The following is a 22,975-nucleotide window of genomic DNA, read 5'->3' on the forward strand; positions in this document are numbered from 1 at the left end:
CACCTCTCTGCAGGAGGCCTTCCCACAGCAGCAGGAGCAGGCTGGAAGTGGACTGTGAAGCCGGGGCAGCCAGTTTGTAATTGTGTGCCTGAGCCAACGTTACAAAGGTACCAGCAAGAAACCACTTCTCCTTGTGAATTCAAAGCAATGGCTTGCCCCCAGGCTGTCTCAGTTGTGACTTTCTGTTCTAACAGGGCCTGGCTATGTTAGTGGGGTGGAAGAGATCCCCAGCCCCTGCCTGCTGAGCAGCAGCAATGCCCGGCTCATGTGGCAGGAGGACCTCTGCTGCCTGCCTCCCTGTGCAGACCCAAGAGGAGTCGCTCCTCGCCAGGGACCACGACTGAAGGGCAATGTTTTATCAGGGCATTTCACTTGCATGTCTGAAATCCTTTTTCCCTAGCTGTGCTACAAGGAACCATCACCTGCAGCAGCACAGCTGCACTTCCTAACCCAACCACAGTAAACCTTGTAACAAGCTGGAGTTCCTTCTTAATGAGGATAGCACCTGCAATGGTCCTTGTAGAAGAGGGAGGGATGGCATTTCTCCATACAGACGAGCAAGCCATTTGGCCACAGCACCGCCAAAGCGCTGCTCCTGGCCCTTGGCATGCCCCCTGGTTTGCCTGCCCGACCGAGGAGATCTTGGACATGGAGGAAACGGGTACAGAATCCATGCAGGTTTTACAGTCCAAACTAAGGGCGCTGCTGCCAGAGGTTCTGGGGTTTTTTGATGGTGATTTAAACCACCTACTGATGGAGCTGCCATGGTTCTTTACACCTCTCTTACTCCCCTGCTGATTGCCTTGATTTATACCCTGAGAACTCAGGATGTCCCAGCTGCTACTATCTGCTGATTTGCAGTCAACTTCTGTCCAGCTTGCGGTGGTTCACAGTAGCAATGATGTCAGACCTGTTTCCAATGGAAGAAAATGCTCTAAAAGCATGACCAACCGCAATGGAGTAATCCTTCTGTGGACACGATCTGCACAGTGTCCTGTGCCCTGGCTGTGGCCTGCTGATGTAAGGGGGAGTTTGTGAGCATTGTGGACTGTCTGAGAAGGGCATATATGACTGTTAATTGAAAACACTTGATTCACAGAGGTGAGGAGTGGAATGTATTTGGTTTATGGGGCAAGGTTATGGTAGCAGGGGGGCTGCCGGGGTGGCTTCTGTGAGAAGGTGCCAGTCAGTGCCGCCCCATGTTGTTCAGAGCCAGTTTCAGGTGGCTACAAGACGGACCTGCCACTGACCAAAGCTGGGCCAGTCAGTGACGGTGGTGGCGCCTCCACAATAATACATTTAAGAAGGTTGAAAAAGTGGTGCACAAGAGCATGTGGGAGAGAGGAATGAGAATATGGGAGAGAAACAACTCTGCAGGCACTGAAGTCAGCAAAGAAGGAGGAGGGGATGAGGTGCTCCAGGTTCATGTGTGGCTCATGACACAGGTTGTCCCTGATGAGCTGGTGATGCAGCTTGTCCCCCTGCAGCCCATGGAGGTTAAGGGTGGGGCAGACATCCACCTGCAGCCCATGGAGGAGCCCATGCCACAGCAGGTGGATGTGCCCTGAAGGAAGCTGTGACCCCATGGAGATCCCATCATGGAGCAGGCTTCTGGCAAGATCTGTGGCCCCACGGGGGATCCACGCTGTAGCAGTTTGTGAAGAACTGCAGCCCACGGAAAGGACTCGTGTTGGAGAAGGACAGTCTCCCACGGGAGGGACCCCACACCGCAGCAGGGAAAGAGCATGAGGAGGAAGAGGCGGCAGAGGGAATGAGTTATGAACTGACTGCAGCACCCATTGCACATCCTCCTGTGTTCCTCTGGGGGAGGAAGTAGGGACGTCAGGACGGAAGGTGAGCCCAGGCATAAGGAAGTGTTGCAGGGAAGGTGTTTTAAAATTTATTCTCATTTCTCATTCTCCTACTCTGATTTGATTGGCAAGAAATTAATTTCTCCAAGCTGAGCCTGTTTGCCTGTGACACCAACTGCTGGGTCAAAATTTCCCTGTCCTTGCCACAAACCATGAGCCTTCTTATTTTTCCATCCTGGTGAGTAGTGGGAGTGATAGAGCAGAGTGGGGGAGACGTTGCAGCCAGGCAAGGTCAACCCAACCCCAACACGCCATGCTCATGCTGGCCCAGTACAGCAGTAGAGATAGTTAACTGTCACAGCAGTATCCAAACTAGCCGGCTGCAACAAGGCTTTTACCATCACATACCCCCTTAACTTCAATAAGTAGCTCCCGCATCTTGCCCCGGCAGAGCTGCCAATCCCTCACAAGGTTTCACAAGGTCATCTACTGTCCATGCTGTTTCCTCATCCTCTTCAGGCCAGTACACCCTGCTGCGTTCCTCTGCTGCATCTGGATTCTCTCTTCACCCAGGGCTCCTCTTGCAGCCAGCCTCTACCTTATCCAGCCCCACCTTCTACTTCACACATCTCCCTGGCACTCTCCTTGTTTTTTTATACATCCAGAACACACGTGCACTCTTTCTCCTCCCTCTGCTTCTTCCAGGTCTCTCTTCATCCAGTGGTCCCCTTCCATACCCCTTAGAGCTATTTAACTACTTAGCAGGAACCAGCCACAGCTGCACATTATCCACATCAGCCAACCCACCGACCCTGAAGGCAGCCCACAGCTGTGTATTATCAATGTTAATTAACAGGACTTCATTGCTCTATAATTCCTCTACAGCTAACAAACTTCCCTTTGCAGAAGGGACATTGCAGCAGCAGAGCCACCTGGGAGGAGGTGACCAAAAAGCCCACTGCCCACACTCCCGGCGCTGGCAGGGAGCAGAGCTTCTTTGTCATGACAGTGCTTTTTGCCAAGCACTTTGCGTATGGTGACACCATGACTGAAGGCCATGGCTGAGAGGATCGGGAACTCAGGCATAGCCAGGAAGAAGCAGGAAAATAACAGCAGGAGACACAAAGGATTGTTCTGTTGGCAAGGAATCTTGGGGACAGCATCTGGGGGACGATGGTGGTGACACAGCAGATCTCCAGGAAGGAAAGCCTGACAGGAAGAAATGCACAAGGATCTGCAGGGAATTGCCTGATTTGAATGCCCAGGGAGCTTGTTAGTGTTAATAACAACTCCAAGCTGAGATCTTTGTGTGCGTCCTTGGGATGGGGAAAATTACCGGGTGGAAGCTGCTGCTGTGTTTGCCCAAGGCAGCCAGGCAAAGGTGAGACACCCACTAAGCTGAGCATCGTGCTGGAGCATTTGCGTTCGCTTTATTCTTGACATCGTGAACTCCCTGTGCCATGGCAGCACTTGGAGGACCTAGAGGTGTCACTTGGCCTTCCTAAAAGTCATGAAGAGCTCAGCATCCTTGGCAAGAGGAGAAGCAGCCTGAGGTGGCCTGGATGGGAATCGGTCCCCTCTGGGAAGGCGTTGCGGGACAATGCCGGCAGGCCTTTTCAGACAGGCCAGGGGACGCCACGGTACCCGCAAGGCTCTGACCCCGTGCTGGGCAAGCACGAGCGCGTGGTGGGAAACACGCTGCGCCCCGCTGCCTTGCACAGACCCTTTCAGGCTCCCCGTGCAGCGCGGCCCAAGCGCGGCTGTTTGCTGCCTCGGAGCACCGATGCGCAGCAGCCCTCGAGGAGGAGAGGTGCTGAGCCCGGGCAGCGACTGCAAGGGGCACCCGCTGATCCCGGTGCCGGTGCCGGTGCCGCAGGCGGTGGCGGGAAGCGCCCGCGGCCGGGCGGGCCGAGGCGGCAGCGCCCCCTGGCGGGCCCGGCCGGGGCTGTCCCCCCGCCCCCGACACACACGCCCGGCGCCGGCCGCCGAGGTTCGTGCCCGGCCGCAGCCCCGGCTCCGAGCCCCGTGTCTCCCACGGCGCAGTAATACACCGCCGCGTCCCTGCGCCGGGGCCGGGCGAGCCACAGGGCGCTGGACCGGCGGTCTGCCGCCACCGACATCCGCCCCGGAGGGTCCTGCACCTCTCTGGACCCTTTGTGACCGCTCGTGATGAATGCGGGACCTCGGCCCGGGAGCTGGCGGTACCACACTATCGACTCTTCTGTCCGTATGCTGGGGTGTGAGCAGCTGATGGCGATGCCGGTGTCCTCGGTGGTCTCTGCCGACGGCTCCTGCTGCACCTGGGCTCTGCCCACAGCCACTGCCGAGGAGAAAAAGAAGGGGGAATCCTCAAAACCTGCTTTGTGCCCTGCCCCGCCTGCCGTTCGCCATGGCAAATCCCAGCCAGGAACGTTCGGGCATGGGGGGGGGGAGAAGAGTTTCCAGAGGATGTCTACAGGTGCATTAACGGAGGTGTCCGTTAACGGCTGGCAGACATACGAACGCGAGAGTGACAGGTGGAGTCACTGGAGAAAACCAGGGACAAAGGGAAGGAGCCCGAGGGGAAGCAGCAGCGGGGAAGCAGCAGCGGGGAAGGAGCCCGAGGGGAAGCAGCAGCGGGGAAGGAGCGGCTGCAGGCGCTCCGCGGCAGAAGGCGGAGGGAAGGAGGCAGCGGGCAGGGCTGGACAGCGAGAGCACGGCGAGTTTCCGCAGGGAAGGCGGGATGGCAGCAGAGGGAGGGAGGGACGCGAGCCCGGCGCGGCGGCAGGGCTCCGTGCAGAAGCCCGAGGGGACGGCAGCCCCGCGGGGGCCCCCGCAGGCCGAGCCCCGGCCCGCCCCCCGCCGCCAGCCCCGCGCACCCAGCAGCAGCGCGGCCAGCCCCGCCAGCCCTGCGCCCCGGCCCCGCCGCATGCCGCCGCTCCGCCGCCCGCGCCTCGCTGCCCCGCGCCAGCCCCGGCTCTGGGCGGCGGCCGCGGCGCCTCCTCTCCGCCGCCTCCTCTGCTCCGCGCCGCCGCCAGCTCCGCCCCGGGGCTGAGCCCGGCGCCGGCGCCGCTCGGGGGCTCGCCGCAGCCTGGGGCAGCAGCGGGGCCTCGGCCCGGGAGATGGAGCAGCTTCCAGAGCTGCCTCCCCGCTCCGGGGCTGGAAGCGGCAGCCCCCGCTGCCCTGCGGGTGCCGGGGAGCAGCCTCAGAGCCTGCCTTCTGCTGCCTCTGCAGCCCACTTGGGTCATAGAGAAGGTGTGCGAGAAGATGCCGCTCCAGCTGTTGCCCAGCAGTGCTGAGAAAAGGGGAGCAATCGCCTCTCTTGGCCTCTTGGCAATGCTTTGTCTGAGGCGGCCGAGGATTCCCTTGGAACTCCTTGGCGCAGGGGCACAGTACTGGCTCATGGCCAGCTTGGTGTCTACCAGAAGCCTTGTTTGTTCTCTGCACAGGACTGCTTTCTATGGGTGACCCCGGGCTGCCCTGGTGCGTGGTGCTGTTCTTCCAAGGACGGGAGTTTTTCCCTTTCCCTTGTTTCCCTTGTTTCCCGCCCGCGTCCCCACCGGGAGCTCTGAGAGAGCAGAGCTGCCAGAAACGACTCTGCCAGGGGAACCCAGAACGAGAAAGGGAGGAGAGAATTCTTGTTCTTAGCATGCCTGAAATGCCTGTGCTGTGCTCCTGCCTCCTCCAGCAGTGGCACCTGTTGCTCCTGCACTCAGCAGCTTCTGCCTTGCCAGGGTGGAGGGGCGACAGGCCTGCAGCTGGGGACCAACCTCTCTGACACATCCCCCCATGCAATGTCGTGGGAGTCTCTCCTTCCCTGATGCCTGTGTCCTCTCTCTCACAGCACAAGGCCTTGGTGGGGTTGGCCTGTCCTAGCGCCTTCACGGTGCCTAGCGCCAAGCTCCTGTCAGCACAGCCCAGGGCTGCAGCTCTTACAAACATCATCTTCAACACCCCCAAGCCCTGCAGACACCAACTGTCCCACTCAGCCCCACAGGCACTGTGGACTTTCTCCTTCTATCCAAAAGAAGATCGGTACTCGAGGAAGCAACACAGGAAGCTTTGTGCCCCGCTGCTCAACCCCTCTTATAAATCAGCTTCTGCCAAGCTCACCCAACACCACGCAGCCTTTCCCGATGGCCGTAACCCTGCCAATTTCCCTTTCCTCCAAACCAGCTGGATCTCCAGCTGTCCTCCCCTTACTTCCAGTCCCATCAAACAAACCTGCCAAACTGTTTCTGCTCTTCCCATAGCATGATGTAGGTTGGACAGGGCCGGTCAGGGCTGTGTCCAGACGAGTCTTGAAAACGTCCAAGGCCAGAGCCTGCACAACATTTATGGACAGTGCATTCCAGTCCTTGAGCTTTTTCAGGGTCAAAAAGAACTGGAAAATAAGGTCCTCACATGTCAGTAGAATTCCGCAGGTTCCAAACTGTGTCTGTGGCCTCTCGGCCTACCGGCACCGTGCACTTGGAGAAGAGCCTGGCTTCATCTTCTCCACGTGCTCAGAGCACGTAGCTGTAGACACCCATAAGGTCTCCCTTTGAGCCTTCTTTTGCTAAGGCCTCGTTCCCTCAGGCTCTGAGTGCATCATGCCCTCAAGCTCCCTGCCTGCCTTGGGGCCTCCCGCTGGACTCCCTCCAACACGCCTGTACCTTGCCTGCACACCGAGGAGCCCCAGCCTGAACGCAGGAGCCCAGGCATGGTCTCAGGAGTGCCAAAGAGAGGAGAAGGATGACTTCCCTGCCTGTGCTGGCTCCGCTTTCGCTGGCATCTCAGAGCGCAGTAGGTGTGCTTTGCCACAAGGGCACACTGCTGACTCACCTGCAGCCACTGGCCACCAGGCATCCCCTGCCTCCCCAGCTGCCTGACCTCCAACCTGTGTCTACAGCACGGTCCCAGCGCCCTCCAGAAGCTGAAAGGTGCCTCTCCCCGGAGGAAGTGCTCGATCATGGCTCAGGCCTTTGGAGAACAATCCTCTTCTGGTGTGTCCTACCTGCATGGTCGCTTCTGGTGGAACTGCAGCGTAAATTCCTTCTGCCTGTGATCTGTCAAGCCAGAAAGGTATTTCAGCATTGCCTGGCCCCGTGTCCGCCGTATCTATCCGTTTGTCAGCTTTGGCACTGGGCTCATGCTCCACCTCGCTTTCTATAAGCTGCCAAAGGCTGATCCATGCATCTGAACAGGGTGAGATTGCAGGCTCAGGGTTCAGCCAACCCCCAGGTGCAAGGCAAGGAGGGGAATTGCTCAGGAATTGGCTGCAGTGCTGGGGGAACATACCTAGAATTCCCTTTACCTGTAAATCTCATCCCTTCGGGTGGGGAGAAGTGTCTCTTGGCAGCCACCACAGTCTCATATCCTATTTCCTCCATGAAAATCCCGACGTCTTGACAAAAGTGTACAAGTGGAAGGATGGAAATCCCTACATCCCTGTCCTCCACCGAGAGGGGATTATGAGTGTTTCACTGTGGAACGGCTCCCTCTGCAAGGGCAGGGGCTGGTCCCAGACCCCTGAGGAGATCACCAAGGTCAGGCGGGAGCTGCTACCACTGAGGGATTTAATGTTTCTTTTCCTTTCTTTTCCTGGTACCATGGGAATTCTTTGGGTGGCTGCAGCAAAGGGGATGTTCTCCAGCTTTGCATTATCCTCCACACATAGGCTTGAGATGTGGACAGGCTCGATATCTGGAAGGGCCTTGAAAACGTCCACTCTGCGGTGCTTTCTTGAGCGCTTCTCATCATCAAAGAGCCTGGATCCAGACGCAGCTGCACAAGTCACACAGGCCTGTGCCTCACAGCAGTACAGGCTGGGGAGGCAGAGGCCCAGCCTCACCACAGCCCCCAGGTGCTGCTGCTGAGTAGGCTGAGCTCAGAGCTCCAGGCAAGCAGTGGCAGGGAGGGATGTGCCCCTCACAGCACCGCCCATGTTTCTATGCGCTGCTGCGTGCTGTGGGCACCACTGTGGGCTCAGTGCACAGAAATAGGCAGCGCTGTCCTGGAGCTCAGCATCCCGCACATGCAGAACCACCTGGGAGGTCTCCACAGACAGTGAAGACGAGAACCTCCCTGAATCCACCTGCGGTTTCCATTTGTACACTCCCTGCAGCAGCATCTGAGGGGACTGCGTCTGGCGCTGCTGGTACCAGAAGATGTAGGAACTGGCAGAACTGGTGGAGAAATTGCAGCGCAGAGCTGTGCTGTGTCCTCTCTGGATGGTCATTTCTGCAGGGAACTGGAGCACAGAGTCCTTTTGGGCATGACCTGTAAAGCCAGAAACTTCTTTCAGCCTTGCTTGCCTGTGCACCAGTCCATCTGTCACTTCCTGGGCTTGCTCACTGTCCCCGCTCTCCATCTCACTTTTCCCAGGCTCTGAGATGCTGAGCTGCTTGTCCCTGCACCCTTCTTTCTGCAGCTGCTTGCCACTCCTCACCGCCCAGATCATCCTGCTTTCCAGCAGTGCGCACATGTCTTTCCAGCCACTCTTTCTCTCCGTATCTGCCTCTGAGCTATGTTAACTGCTGCTGTCTCCTTCAGCAGCGGCAGCCATGAGCTGTCCTTCTCCCACCTCTGACTGTATCTTCTTGCTAGCGAAGCTCCTCCATATGACACACCACGTCCTCTGCCCTTGCCCTGTCCCTGTACAGCATTTCAGCTCTCCTTGACTCTAGTTAGCCTTCTCTGTTTGTCCCCCGAGGTTTAGAGACAGCCCTGCAGAGGCTGGTAACCTTTTCTCCAGCACACCTAGGAGAGAAGCTCCTAGATGCCACACAGCTCCGTTCCCCAGCGTCTTCCCTCTTTCAGGCTTGGACTGTATTAGCAGCACACTCAAGAATGCTCGGTACCTGCAAATGCAGGGTAAAGTCTTGTCCTTCCTCTTATGCTCGTTACTCCTGACATCTCCCACATTATTTGCCATACCCACCTGCAGCCCCGGCTCTCCCTACAGAAACACTCCCTGATCCCCCAGGCCGTCAGGACTGACACCTCCGTGCTTCCACCACCAGCTGCGCAAACTCTTGCCTCGTTCACCCCAGCCTGGAAGTGGCATCTCACCAAAGGCTGCCAGTCCCGCCAGGGCTGCCAGCACAATCAGGGCCATGTCACGCTCTCCCTTCACGGGGTGTGCAGGCACCTGCCAGCCGGAGGGACCTGATGCTTGCAACTTCACCTCTTCCTCTGCCTCTGCCCGATCAAAGAGGCCTCCAAACCACAGCCCAGAGGGCGGAGCAAAACTCTCTCCCTGCTGCTCCAGGCAGGCCTCGTTGCACCTGTCCCCCAGCCTCTACCACCAGAACGTTCTCCAGAGCCTCGTGGTGTAGGTACCGTCCATCAGAGGGAATGGCATCCCTGGTGATCTTCTCCTGGCATCGGACCCAGGTGTCACACACTCTCCCTTCCCCTCTGGCCGTGGAGCAGGAACCTGAAGAGAAACATCTCTGTAAAGAGCATCTGCTGCAGAAACCAGCCGCACAGGGACAGGCACGCTCCCGCACTCTGGCAGGGGGAGGACACTGCCACACAGCTCTCCGTTGTACAGGCAGTCCCCCTGTGTCCCTTCACCTGCCCACATTAGCCACAGGCGCCAGGTGCTTGTCCCACCCTGGGCCCCAGAACCGCTATCCCCAGGCAAGCCAAAGGGCTGCTCGGTTTTACTGCCTCCTGCTCCTGGAGCAGGGCTCCTCTGCCACTTCTCACCCAGGGCCCTTGGCTCACACAGCTGGCAGGGACTGCAGAAAACAGCTGGCGAGTGCAGCAGCCCCCATTCACAACCCCGCTCCCACAAGGCCTTCAGGGTCCTGCTGCTCAGCCGAGGCCATGGCAGAAGGACGGTGGGCTGCCCTCTGCTCTCCAATGTCTGCAAACCTGCCAGGGGCTCCTGGTAATGCACTGTAGCTGCCACCACAGTCCCCAGCTGAGGCAGGACGAAGGGCTGAACCTTTCCCCTCTGCCTCTCAAGCCTGTGCACATGAACTTTCACAGCTGCGTCAGCTCCTGCAGCCGCACCGGCCTCGCTGGGGACTGGCTGGGACCAGGAGCCAACTTTGACATCTAGATGAACACGCCAACCAAATGTTTTATATATATATATATATATATATGTATGTATTTAGTATCCAATCATTGGTAAAATATGCATGATCATTAGTGAAAGATGTAGCTTAGATAGAATATAATCATTTGCAAAGATGGAGTGCATCCTTCCTTGCTTAGAGGCAGGTGGTCAAGGCTGTGAAACCAGATATATGGCCTTCTATGGAAACCGGTGGTTAAAATCAAGTAGGTAAGGGAGGCTCCCTTGGTTCCTCCTGGTAGCCCTGGCCAGGCTTTGGTGGGATCTGTGAGGAGTGTGAAACCAGATGTCTCTGCATTTGAAATCAGGTGATCTTGTTTATTCAACACTATAAGAGCTGGACCCTCTGACAGTGACTTTGGAGACCTCACCTATGAGTGGATGCCCTGTGTAGGACCTCCCAAATGCCGGGACAGGCTCTCCAAATCCTCACTGTAACCAGGGCTCCCAGCATCTGTGGACCCGGATGACGGTAAAGTATTAAGGCAATTGGTGATGTATCTTTCTTAACCGCTGTAGCCTGTCATAGGCAGCAGTGATTAGGTGCATTGCCTTGTTTTATTCTTGCTGTATCCTTTCACTTACTACTTGTTTCACTTCCTATTCTATTTTTTAAAATGTAAGTAAAGATAAACTCACTTCTTTAACTAGGGGTCTCTTTTCGTTGTACTGACCCGGTCTATGGCAAAACACCTCTCTGCAGGAGGCCTTCCCACAGCAGCAGGAGCAGGCTGGAAGTGGACTGTGAAGCCGGGGCAGCCAGTTTGTAATTGTGTGCCTGAGCCAACGTTACAAAGGTACCAGCAAGAAACCACTTCTCCTTGTGAATTCAAAGCAATGGCTTGCCCCCAGGCTGTCTCAGTTGTGACTTTCTGTTCTAACAGGGCCTGGCTATGTTAGTGGGGTGGAAGAGATCCCCAGCCCCTGCCTGCTGAGCAGCAGCAATGCCCGGCTCATGTGGCAGGAGGACCTCTGCTGCCTGCCTCCCTGTGCAGACCCAAGAGGAGTCGCTCCTCGCCAGGGACCACGACTGAAGGGCAATGTTTTATCAGGGCATTTCACTTGCATGTCTGAAATCCTTTTTCCCTAGCTGTGCTACAAGGAACCATCACCTGCAGCAGCACAGCTGCACTTCCTAACCCAACCACAGTAAACCTTGTAACAAGCTGGAGTTCCTTCTTAATGAGGATAGCACCTGCAATGGTCCTTGTAGAAGAGGGAGGGATGGCATTTCTCCATACAGACGAGCAAGCCATTTGGCCACAGCACCGCCAAAGCGCTGCTCCTGGCCCTTGGCATGCCCCCTGGTTTGCCTGCCCGACCGAGGAGATCTTGGACATGGAGGAAACGGGTACAGAATCCATGCAGGTTTTACAGTCCAAACTAAGGGCGCTGCTGCCAGAGGTTCTGGGGTTTTTTGATGGTGATTTAAACCACCTACTGATGGAGCTGCCATGGTTCTTTACACCTCTCTTACTCCCCTGCTGATTGCCTTGATTTATACCCTGAGAACTCAGGATGTCCCAGCTGCTACTATCTGCTGATTTGCAGTCAACTTCTGTCCAGCTTGCGGTGGTTCACAGTAGCAATGATGTCAGATCTGTTTCCAATGGAAGAAAATGCTCTAAAAGCATGACCAACCGCAATGGAGTAATCCTTCTGTGGACGCGATCTGCACAGTGTCCTGTGCCCTGGCTGTGGCCTGCTGATGTAAGGGGGAGTTTGTGAGCATTGTGGACTGTCTGAGAAGGGCATATATGACTGTTAATTGAAAACACTTGATTCACAGAGGTGAGGAGTGGAATGTATTTGGTTTATGGGGCAAGGTTATGGTAGCAGGGGGGCTGCCGGGGTGGCTTCTGTGAGAAGGTGCCAGTCAGTGCCGCCCCATGTTGTTCAGAGCCAGTTTCAGGTGGCTACAAGACGGACCTGCCACTGACCAAAGCTGGGCCAGTCAGTGACGGTGGTGGCGCCTCCACAATAATACATTTAAGAAGGTTGAAAAAGTGGTGCACAAGAGCATGTGGGAGAGAGGAATGAGAATATGGGAGAGAAACAACTCTGCAGGCACTGAAGTCAGCAAAGAAGGAGGAGGGGATGAGGTGCTCCAGGTTCATGTGTGGCTCATGACACAGGTTGTCCCTGATGAGCTGGTGATGCAGCTTGTCCCCCTGCAGCCCATGGAGGTTAAGGGTGGGGCAGACATCCACCTGCAGCCCATGGAGGAGCCCATGCCACAGCAGGTGGATGTGCCCTGAAGGAAGCTGTGACCCCATGGAGATCCCATCATGGAGCAGGCTTCTGGCAAGATCTGTGGCCCCACGGGGGATCCACGCTGTAGCAGTTTGTGAAGAACTGCAGCCCACGGAAAGGACTCGTGTTGGAGAAGGACAGTCTCCCACGGGAGGGACCCCACACCGCAGCAGGGAAAGAGCATGAGGAGGAAGAGGCGGCAGAGGGAATGAGTTATGAACTGACTGCAGCACCCATTGCACATCCTCCTGTGTTCCTCTGGGGGAGGAAGTAGGGACGTCAGGACGGAAGGTGAGCCCAGGCATAAGGAAGTGTTGCAGGGAAGGTGTTTTAAAATTTATTCTCATTTCTCATTCTCCTACTCTGATTTGATTGGCAAGAAATTAATTTCTCCAAGCTGAGCCTGTTTGCCTGTGACACCAACTGCTGGGTCAAAATTTCCCTGTCCTTGCCACAAACCATGAGCCTTCTTATTTTTCCATCCTGGTGAGTAGTGGGAGTGATAGAGCAGAGTGGGGGAGACGTTGCAGCCAGGCAAGGTCAACCCAACCCCAACACGCCATGCTCATGCTGGCCCAGTACAGCAGTAGAGATAGTTAACTGTCACAGCAGTATCCAAACTAGCCGGCTGCAACAAGGCTTTTACCATCACATACCCCCTTAACTTCAATAAGTAGCTCCCGCATCTTGCCCCGGCAGAGCTGCCAATCCCTCACAAGGTTTCACAAGGTCATCTACTGTCCATGCTGTTTCCTCATCCTCTTCAGGCCAGTACACCCTGCTGCGTTCCTCTGCTGCATCTGGATTCTCTCTTCACCCAGGGCTCCTCTTGCAGCCAGCCTCTACCTTATCCAGCCCCACCTTCTACTTCACACATCTCCCTGGCACTCTCCTTGTTTTTTTATACATCCAGAACACACGTGCACTCTTTCTCCTCCCTCTGCTTCTTCCAGGTCTCTCTTCATCCAGTGGTCCCCTTCCATACCCCTTAGAGCTATTTAACTACTTAGCAGGAACCAGCCACAGCTGCACATTATCCACATCAGCCAACCCACCGACCCTGAAGGCAGCCCACAGCTGTGTATTATCAATGTTAATTAACAGGACTTCATTGCTCTATAATTCCTCTACAGCTAACAAACTTCCCTTTGCAGAAGGGACATTGCAGCAGCAGAGCCACCTGGGAGGAGGTGACCAAAAAGCCCACTGCCCACACTCCCGGCGCTGGCAGGGAGCAGAGCTTCTTTGTCATGACAGTGCTTTTTGCCAAGCACTTTGCGTATGGTGACACCATGACTGAAGGCCATGGCTGAGAGGATCGGGAACTCAGGCATAGCCAGGAAGAAGCAGGAAAATAACAGCAGGAGACACAAAGGATTGTTCTGTTGGCAAGGAATCTTGGGGACAGCATCTGGGGGACGATGGTGGTGACACAGCAGATCTCCAGGAAGGAAAGCCTGACAGGAAGAAATGCACAAGGATCTGCAGGGAATTGCCTGATTTGAATGCCCAGGGAGCTTGTTAGTGTTAATAACAACTCCAAGCTGAGATCTTTGTGTGCGTCCTTGGGATGGGGAAAATTACCGGGTGGAAGCTGCTGCTGTGTTTGCCCAAGGCAGCCAGGCAAAGGTGAGACACCCACTAAGCTGAGCATCGTGCTGGAGCATTTGCGTTCGCTTTATTCTTGACATCGTGAACTCCCTGTGCCATGGCAGCACTTGGAGGACCTAGAGGTGTCACTTGGCCTTCCTAAAAGTCATGAAGAGCTCAGCATCCTTGGCAAGAGGAGAAGCAGCCTGAGGTGGCCTGGATGGGAATCGGTCCCCTCTGGGAAGGCGTTGCGGGACAATGCCGGCAGGCCTTTTCAGACAGGCCAGGGGACGCCACGGTACCCGCAAGGCTCTGACCCCGTGCTGGGCAAGCACGGGCGCGTGGTGGGAAACACGCTGCGCCCCGCTGCCTTGCACAGACCCTTTCAGGCTCCCCGTGCAGCGCGGCCCAAGCGCGGCTGTTTGCTGCCTCGGAGCACCGATGCGCAGCAGCCCTCGAGGAGGAGAGGTGCTGAGCCCGGGCAGCGACTGCAAGGGGCACCCGCTGATCCCGGTGCCGGTGCCGGTGCCGCAGGCGGTGGCGGGAAGCGCCCGCGGCCGGGCGGGCCGAGGCGGCAGCGCCCCCTGGCGGGCCCGGCCGGGGCTGTCCCCCCGCCCCCGACACACACGCCCGGCGCCGGCCGCCGAGGTTCGTGCCCGGCCGCAGCCCCGGCTCCGAGCCCCGTGTCTCCCACGGCGCAGTAATACACCGCCGCGTCCCTGCGCCGGGGCCGGGCGAGCCACAGGGCGCTGGACCGGCGGTCTGCCGCCACCGACATCCGCCCCGGAGGGTCCTGCACCTCTCTGGACCCTTTGTGACCGCTCGTGATGAATGCGGGACCTCGGCCCGGGAGCTGGCGGTACCACACTATCGATTCTTCTGTCCGTATGCTGGGGTGTGAGCAGCTGATGGCGATGCCGGTGTCCTCGGTGGTCTCTGCCGACGGCTCCTGCTGCACCTGGGCTCTGCCCACAGCCACTGCCGAGGAGAAAAAGAAGGGGGAATCCTCAAAACCTGCTTTGTGCCCTGCCCCGCCTGCCGTTCGCCATGGCAAATCCCAGCCAGGAACGTTCGGGCATGGGGGGGGGGAGAAGAGTTTCCAGAGGATGTCTACAGGTGCATTAACGGAGGTGTCCGTTAACGGCTGGCAGACATACGAACGCGAGAGTGACAGGTGGAGTCACTGGAGAAAACCAGGGACAAAGGGAAGGAGCCCGAGGGGAAGCAGCAGCGGGGAAGCAGCAGCGGGGAAGGAGCCCGAGGGGAAGCAGCAGCGGGGAAGGAGCGGCTGCAGGCGCTCCGCGGCAGAAGGCGGAGGGAAGGAGGCAGCGGGCAGGGCTGGACAGCGAGAGCACGGCGAGTTTCCGCAGGGAAGGCGGGATGGCAGCAGAGGGAGGGAGGGACGCGAGCCCGGCGCGGCGGCAGGGCTCCGTGCAGAAGCCCGAGGGGACGGCAGCCCCGCGGGGGCCCCCGCAGGCCGAGCCCCGGCCCGCCCCCCGCCGCCAGCCCCGCGCACCCAGCAGCAGCGCGGCCAGCCCCGCCAGCCCTGCGCCCCGGCCCCGCCGCATGCCGCCGCTCCGCCGCCCGCGCCTCGCTGCCCCGCGCCAGCCCCGGCTCTGGGCGGCGGCCGCGGCGCCTCCTCTCCGCCGCCTCCTCTGCTCCGCGCCGCCGCCAGCTCCGCCCCGGGGCTGAGCCCGGCGCCGGCGCCGCTCGGGGGCTCGCCGCAGCCTGGGGCAGCAGCGGGGCCTCGGCCCGGGAGATGGAGCAGCTTCCAGAGCTGCCTCCCCGCTCCGGGGCTGGAAGCGGCAGCCCCCGCTGCCCTGCGGGTGCCGGGGAGCAGCCTCAGAGCCTGCCTTCTGCTGCCTCTGCAGCCCACTTGGGTCATAGAGAAGGTGTGCGAGAAGATGCCGCTCCAGCTGTTGCCCAGCAGTGCTGAGAAAAGGGGAGCAATCGCCTCTCTTGGCCTCTTGGCAATGCTTTGTCTGAGGCGGCCGAGGATTCCCTTGGAACTCCTTGGCGCAGGGGCACAGTACTGGCTCATGGCCAGCTTGGTGTCTACCAGAAGCCTTGTTTGTTCTCTGCACAGGACTGCTTTCTATGGGTGACCCCGGGCTGCCCTGGTGCGTGGTGCTGTTCTTCCAAGGACGGGAGTTTTTCCCTTTCCCTTGTTTCCCTTGTTTCCCGCCCGCGTCCCCACCGGGAGCTCTGAGAGAGCAGAGCTGCCAGAAACGACTCTGCCAGGGGAACCCAGAACGAGAAAGGGAGGAGAGAATTCTTGTTCTTAGCATGCCTGAAATGCCTGTGCTGTGCTCCTGCCTCCTCCAGCAGTGGCACCTGTTGCTCCTGCACTCAGCAGCTTCTGCCTTGCCAGGGTGGAGGGGCGACAGGCCTGCAGCTGGGGACCAACCTCTCTGACACATCCCCCCATGCAATGTCGTGGGAGTCTCTCCTTCCCTGATGCCTGTGTCCTCTCTCTCACAGCACAAGGCCTTGGTGGGGTTGGCCTGTCCTAGCGCCTTCACGGTGCCTAGCGCCAAGCTCCTGTCAGCACAGCCCAGGGCTGCAGCTCTTACAAACATCATCTTCAACACCCCCAAGCCCTGCAGACACCAACTGTCCCACTCAGCCCCACAGGCACTGTGGACTTTCTCCTTCTATCCAAAAGAAGATCGGTACTCGAGGAAGCAACACAGGAAGCTTTGTGCCCCGCTGCTCAACCCCTCTTATAAATCAGCTTCTGCCAAGCTCACCCAACACCACGCAGCCTTTCCCGATGGCCGTAACCCTGCCAATTTCCCTTTCCTCCAAACCAGCTGGATCTCCAGCTGTCCTCCCCTTACTTCCAGTCCCATCAAACAAACCTGCCAAACTCTTTCTGCTCTTCCCATAGCATGATGTAGGTTGGACAGGGCCGGTCAGGGCTGTGTCCAGACGAGTCTTGAAAACGTCCAAGGCCAGAGCCTGCACAACATTTATGGACAGTGCATTCCAGTCCTTGAGCTTTTTCAGGGTCAAAAAGAACTGGAAAATAAGGTCCTCACATGTCAGTAGAATTCCGCAGGTTCCAAACTGTGTCTGTGGCCTCTCGGCCTACCGGCACCGTGCACTTGGAGAAGAGCCTGGCTTCATCTTCTCCACGTGCTCAGAGCACGTAGCTGTAGACACCCATAAGGTCTCCCTTTGAGCCTTCTTTTGCTAAGGCCTCGTTCCCTCAGGCTCTGAGTGCATCATGCCCTCAAGCTCCCTGCCTGCCTTGGGGCCTCCCGCTGGACTCCCTCCAACACGCCTGTACCTTGCCTGCACACCGAGGAGCCCCAGCCTGAACGCAGGAGCCCAGGCATGGTCTCAGGAGTGCCAAAGAGAGGAGAAGGATGACTTCCCTGCCTGTGCTGGCTCCGCTTTCGCTGGCATCTCAGAGCGCAGTAGGTGTGCTTTGCCACAAGGGCACACTGCTGACTCACCTGCAGCCACTGGCCACCAGGCATCCCCTGCCTCCCCAGCTGCCTGACCTCCAACCTGTGTCTACAGCACGGTCCCAGCGCCCTCCAGAAGCTGAAAGGTGCCTCTCCCCGGAGGAAGTGCTCGATCATGGCTCAGGCCTTTGGAGAACAATCCTCTTCTGGTGTGTCCTACCTGCATGGTCGCTTCTGGTGGAACTGCAGCGTAAATTCCTTCTGCCTGTGATCTGTCAAGCCAGAAAGGTATTTCAGCATTGCCTGGCCCCGTGTCCGCCGTATCTATCCGTTTGTCAGCTTTGGCACTGGGCTCATGCTCCACCTCGCTTTCTATAAGCTGCCAAAGGCTGATCCATGCATCTGAACAGGGTGAGATTGCAGGCTCAGGGTTCAGCCAACCCCCAGGTGCAAGGCAAGGAGGGGAATTGCTCAGGAATTGGCTGCAGTGCTGGGGGAACATACCTAGAATTCCCTTTACCTGTAAATCTCATCCCTTCGGGTGGGGAGAAGTGTCTCTTGACAGCCACCACAGTCTCATATCCTATTTCCTCCATGAAAATCCCGACGTCTTGACAAAAGTGTACAAGTGGAAGGATGGAAATCCCTACATCCCTGTCCTCCACCGAGAGGGGATTATGAGTGTTTCACTGTGGAACGGCTCCCTCTGCAAGGGCAGGGGCTGGTCCCAGACCCCTGAGGAGATCACCAAGGTCAGGCGGGAGCTGCTACCACTGAGGGATTTAATGTTTCTTTTCCTTTCTTTTCCTGGTACCATGGGAATTCTTTGGGTGGCTGTAGCAAAGGGGATGTTCTCCAGCTTTGCATTATCCTCCACACATAGGCTTGAGATGTGGACAAGCTCGATATCTGGAAGGGCCTTGAAAACGTCCACTCTGCGGTGCTTTCTTGAGCACTTCTCATCATCAAAGAGCCTGGATCCAGACCAGCTGCACAAGTCACACAGGCCTGTGCCTCACAGCAGTACAGGCTGGGGAGGCAGAGGCCCAGCCTCACCACAGCCCCCAGGTGCTGCTGCTGAGTAGGCTGAGCTCAGAGCTCCAGGCAAGCAGTGGCAGGGAGGGATGTGCCCCTCACAGCACCGCCCATGTTTCTATGCGCTGCTGCGTGCTGTGGGCACCACTGTGGGCTCAGTGCACAGAAATAGGCAGCGCTGTCCTGGAGCTCAGCATCCCGCACATGCAGAACCACCTGGGAGGTCTCCACAGACAGTGAAGACGAGAACCTCCCTGAATCCACCTGCGGTTTCCATTTGTACACTCCCTGCAGCAGCATCTGAGGGGACTGCGTCTGGCGCTGCTGGTACCAGAAGATGTAGGGATTGGTAAAACTGGTGGAGAAATTGCAGCGCAGAGCTGTGCTGTGTCCCGTCTGGATGGTCATTTCTGCAGGGAACTGGAGCACAGAGTCCTTTTGGGCATGACCTGTAAAGCCAGAAACTTCTTTCAGCCTTGCTTGCCTGTGCACCAGTCCATCTGTCACTTCCTGGGCTTGCTCACTGTCCCCGCTCTCCATCTCACTTTTCCCAGGCTCTGAGATGCTGAGCTGCTTGTCCCTGCACCCTTCTTTCTGCAGCTGCTTGCCACTCCTCACCGCCCAGATCATCCTGCTTTCCAGCAGTGCGCACATGTCTTTCCAGCCACTCTTTCTCTCCGTATCTGCCTCTGAGCTATGTTAACTGCTGCTGTCTCCTTCAGCAGCGGCAGCCATGAGCTGTCCTTCTCCCACCTCTGACTGTATCTTCTTGCTAGCGAAGCTCCTCCATATGACACACCACGTCCTCTGCCCTTGCCCTGTCCCTGTACAGCATTTCAGCTCTCCTTGACTCTAGTTAGCCTTCTCTGTTTGTCCCCCGAGGTTTAGAGACAGCCCTGCAGAGGCTGGTAACCTTTTCTCCAGCACACCTAGGAGAGAAGCTCCTAGATGCCACACAGCTCCGTTCCCCAGCGTCTTCCCTCTTTCAGGCTTGGACTGTATTAGCAGCACACTCAAGAATGCTCGGTACCTGCAAATGCAGGGTAAAGTCTTGTCCTTCCTCTTATGCTCGTTACTCCTGACATCTCCCACATTATTTGCCATACCCACCTGCAGCCCCGGCTCTCCCTACAGAAACACTCCCTGATCCCCCAGGCCGTCAGGACTGACACCTCCGTGCTTCCACCACCAGCTGCGCAAACTCTTGCCTCGTTCACCCCAGCCTGGAAGTGGCATCTCACCAAAGGCTGCCAGTCCCGCCAGGGCTGCCAGCACAATCAGGGCCATGTCACGCTCTCCCTTCACGGGGTGTGCAGGCACCTGCCAGCCGGAGGGACCTGATGCTTGCAACTTCACCTCTTCCTCTGCCTCTGCCCGATCAAAGAGGCCTCCAAACCACAGCCCAGAGGGCGGAGCAAAACTCTCTCCCTGCTGCTCCAGGCAGGCCTCGTTGCACCTGTCCCCCAGCCTCTACCACCAGAACGTTCTCCAGAGCCTCGTGGCGTAGGCACCGTCCATCAGAGGGAATGGCATCCCTGGTGATCTTCTCCTGGCATCGGACCCAGGTGTCGCACACTCTCCCTTCCCCTCTGGCCGTGGAGCAGGAACCTGAAGAGAAACATCTCTGTAAAGAGCATCTGCTGCAGAAACCAGCCGCACAGGGACAGGCACGCTCCCGCACTCTGGCAGGGGGAGGACACTGCCACACAGCTCTCCGTTGTACAGGCAGTCCCCCTGTGTCCCTTCACCTGCCCACATTAGCCACAGGCGCCAGGTGCTTGTCCCACCCTGGGCCCCAGAACCGCTATCCCCAGGCAAGCCAAAGGGCTGCTCGGTTTTACTGCCTCCTGCTCCTGGAGCAGGGCTCCTCTGCCACTTCTCACCCAGGGCCCTTGGCTCACACAGCTGGCAGGGACTGCAGAAAACAGCTGGCGAGCGCAGCAGCCCCCATTCACAACCCCGCTCCCACAAGGCCTTCAGGGTCCTGCTGCTCAGCCGAGGCCGTGGCAGAAGGACGGTGGGCTGCCCTCTGCTCTCCAATGTCTGCAAACCTGCCAGGGGCTCCTGGTAATGCACTGTAGCTGCCACCACAGTCCCCAGCTGAGGCAGGACGAAGGGCTGAACCTTTCCCCTCTGCCTCTCAAGCCTGTGCACATGAACTTTCACAGCTGCGTCAGCTCCTGCAGCCGCACCGGCCTCGCTGGGGACTGGCTGGGACCAGGAGCCAACTTTGACATCTAGATGAACACGCCAACCAAATGTTTTATATATATATATATATATGTATGTATTTAGTATCCAATCATTGGTAAAATATGCATGATCATTAGTGAAAGATGTAGCTTAGATAGAATATAATCATTTGCAAAGATGGAGTGCATCCTTCCTTGCTTGGAGGCAGGTGGTCAAGGCTGTGAAACCAGATATATGGCCTTCTATGGAAACCGGTGGTTAAAATCAAGTAGGTAAGGGAGGCTCCCTTGGTTCCTCCTGGTAGCCCGGGCCAGGCTTTGGTGGGATCTGAGAGGAGAGTGAAACCAGATGTCTCTGCATTTGAAATTAGGTGATCTTGTTTATTCAACACTATAAGAGCTGGACCCTCTGACAGTGACTTTGGAGACCTCACCTATGAGTGGATGCCCTGTGTAGGACCTCCCAAATGCCGGGACAGGCTCTCCAAATCCTCACTGTAACCAGGGCTCCCAGCATCTGTGGACCCGGATGACGGTAAAGTATTAAGGCAATTGGTGATGTATCTTTCTTAACCGCTGTAGCCTGTCATAGGCAGCAGTGATTAGGCACATTGCCTTGTTTTATTCTTGCTGTATCCTTTCACTTACTACTTGTTTCACTTCCTATTCTATTTTTTAAAATGTAAGTAAAGATAAACTCACTTCTTTAACTAGGGGTCTCTTTTCGTTGTACTGACCCGGTCTATGGCAAAACACCTCTCTGCAGGAGGCCTTCCCACAGCAGCAGGAGCAGGCTGGAAGTGGACTGTGAAGCCGGGGCAGCCAGTTTGTAATTGTGTGCCTGAGCCAACGTTACAAAGGTACCAGCAAGAAACCACTTCTCCTTGTGGATTCAAAGCAATGGCTTGCCCCCAGGCTGTCTCAGTTGTGACTTTCTGTTCTAACAGGGCCTGGCTATGTTAGTGGGGTGGAAGAGATCCCCAGCCCCTGCCTGCTGAGCAGCAGCAATGCCTGGCTCATGTGGCAGGAGGACCTCTGCTGCCTGCCTCCCTGTGCAGACCCAAGAGGAGTCGCTCCTCGCCAGGGACCACGACTGAAGGGCAATGTTTTATCAGGGCATTTCACTTGCATGTCTGAAATCCTTTTTCCCTAGCTGTGCTACAAGGAACCATCACCTGCAGCAGCACAGCTGCACTTCCTAACCCAACCACAGTAAACCTTGTAACAAGCTGGAGTTCCTTCTTAATGAGGATAGCACCTGCAATGGTCCTTGTAGAAGAGGGAGGGATGGCATTTCTCCATACAGATGAGCAAGCCATTTGGCCACAGCACCGCCAAAGCGCTGCTCCTGGCCCTTGGCATGCCCCCTGGTTTGCCTGCCCGACCGAGGAGATCTTGGACATGGAGGAAACGGGTACAGAATCCATGCAGGTTTTACAGTCCAAACTAAGGGCGCTGCTGCCAGAGGTTCTGGGGTTTTTTGGTGGTGATTTAAACCACCTACTGATGGAGCTGCCATGGTTCTTTACACCTCTCTTACTCCCCTGCTGATTGCCTTGATTTATACCCTGAGAACTCAGGATGTCCCAGCTGCTACTATCTGCTGATTTGCAATCAACTTCTGTCCAGCTTGCGGTGGTTCACAGTAGCAATGATGTCAGATCTGTTTCCAATGGAAGAAAATGCTCTAAAAGCATGACCAACCGCAATGGAGTAATCCTTCTGTGGATGCGATCTGCACAGTGTCCTGTGCCCTGGCTGTGGCCTGCTGATGTAAGTGGGAGTTTGTGAGCATTGTGGACTGTCTGAGAAGGGCATATATGACTGTTAATTGAAAACACTTGATTCACAGAGGTGAGGAGTGGAATGTATTTGGTTTATGGGGCAAGGTTATGGTAGCAGGGGGGCTGCCGGGGTGGCTTCTGTGAGAAGATGCCAGTCAGTGCCGCCCCATGTTGTTCAGAGCCAGTTTCAGGTGGCTACAAGACGGACCTGCCACTGACCAAAGCTGGGCCAGTCAGTGACGGTGGTGGCGCCTCCACAATAATACATTTAAGAAGGTTGAAAAACTGGTGCACAAGAGCATGTGGGAGAAGAGGAATGAGAATATGGGAGAGAAACAACTCTGCAGGCACTGAAGTCAGCAAAGAAGGAGGAGGGGATGAGGTGCTCCAGGTTCATGTGTGGCTCATGACACAGGTTGTCCCTGATGAGCTGGTGATGCAGCTTGTCCCCCTGCAGCCCATGGAGGTTAAGGGTGGGGCAGACATCCACCTGCAGCCCATGGAGGAACCCATGCCACAGCAGGTGGATGTGCCCTGAAGGAAGCTGTGACCCCATGGAGATCCCATCATGGAGCAGGCTTCTGGCAAGATCTGTGGCCCCACGGGGGATCCACGCTGTAGCAGTTTGTGAAGAACTGCAGCCCACGGAAAGGACTCGTGTTGGAGAAGGACAGTCTCCCACGGGAGGGACCCCACACCGCAGCAGGGAAAGAGCATGAGGAGGAAGAGGCGGCAGAGGGAATGAGTTATGAACTGACTGCAGCACCCATTGCACATCCTCCTGTGTTCCTCTGGGGGAGGAAGTAGGGACGTCAGGACGGAAGGTGAGCCCAGGCATAAGGAAGTG

General features: G+C 57.0%; 3 gene segments (V, D, J or C); all 3 read right to left on the bottom strand.

Moving 5' to 3' along the window:
- Window positions 1-861: 861 nt before the first annotated feature.
- On the bottom strand, window positions 862-4,894 carry LOC129784446 (T cell receptor alpha variable 4-like). The segment is given in 3 exon segments: window positions 862-910; window positions 3,834-4,131; window positions 4,670-4,894. Coding segments are annotated over 3 exon segments (399 nt in total).
- A 6,518-nt stretch (window positions 4,895-11,412) lies between these two features.
- Window positions 11,413-15,445, bottom strand: LOC129784447 (T cell receptor alpha variable 4-like). The segment is given in 3 exon segments: window positions 11,413-11,461; window positions 14,385-14,682; window positions 15,221-15,445. Coding segments are annotated over 3 exon segments (399 nt in total).
- A 2,664-nt stretch (window positions 15,446-18,109) lies between these two features.
- On the bottom strand, window positions 18,110-19,494 carry LOC129784565 (T cell receptor alpha variable 1-2-like). The segment is given in 2 exon segments: window positions 18,110-18,601; window positions 19,394-19,494. Coding segments are annotated over 2 exon segments (438 nt in total).
- Between the last annotated feature and the right edge of the window lie 3,481 nt (window positions 19,495-22,975).

The sequence above is a fragment of the Falco peregrinus genome, chromosome 5 (genome assembly GCF_023634155.1).
Source record: "Falco peregrinus isolate bFalPer1 chromosome 5, bFalPer1.pri, whole genome shotgun sequence".
In the NCBI taxonomy this organism is placed as follows: Eukaryota; Metazoa; Chordata; class Aves; order Falconiformes; family Falconidae; genus Falco; species Falco peregrinus.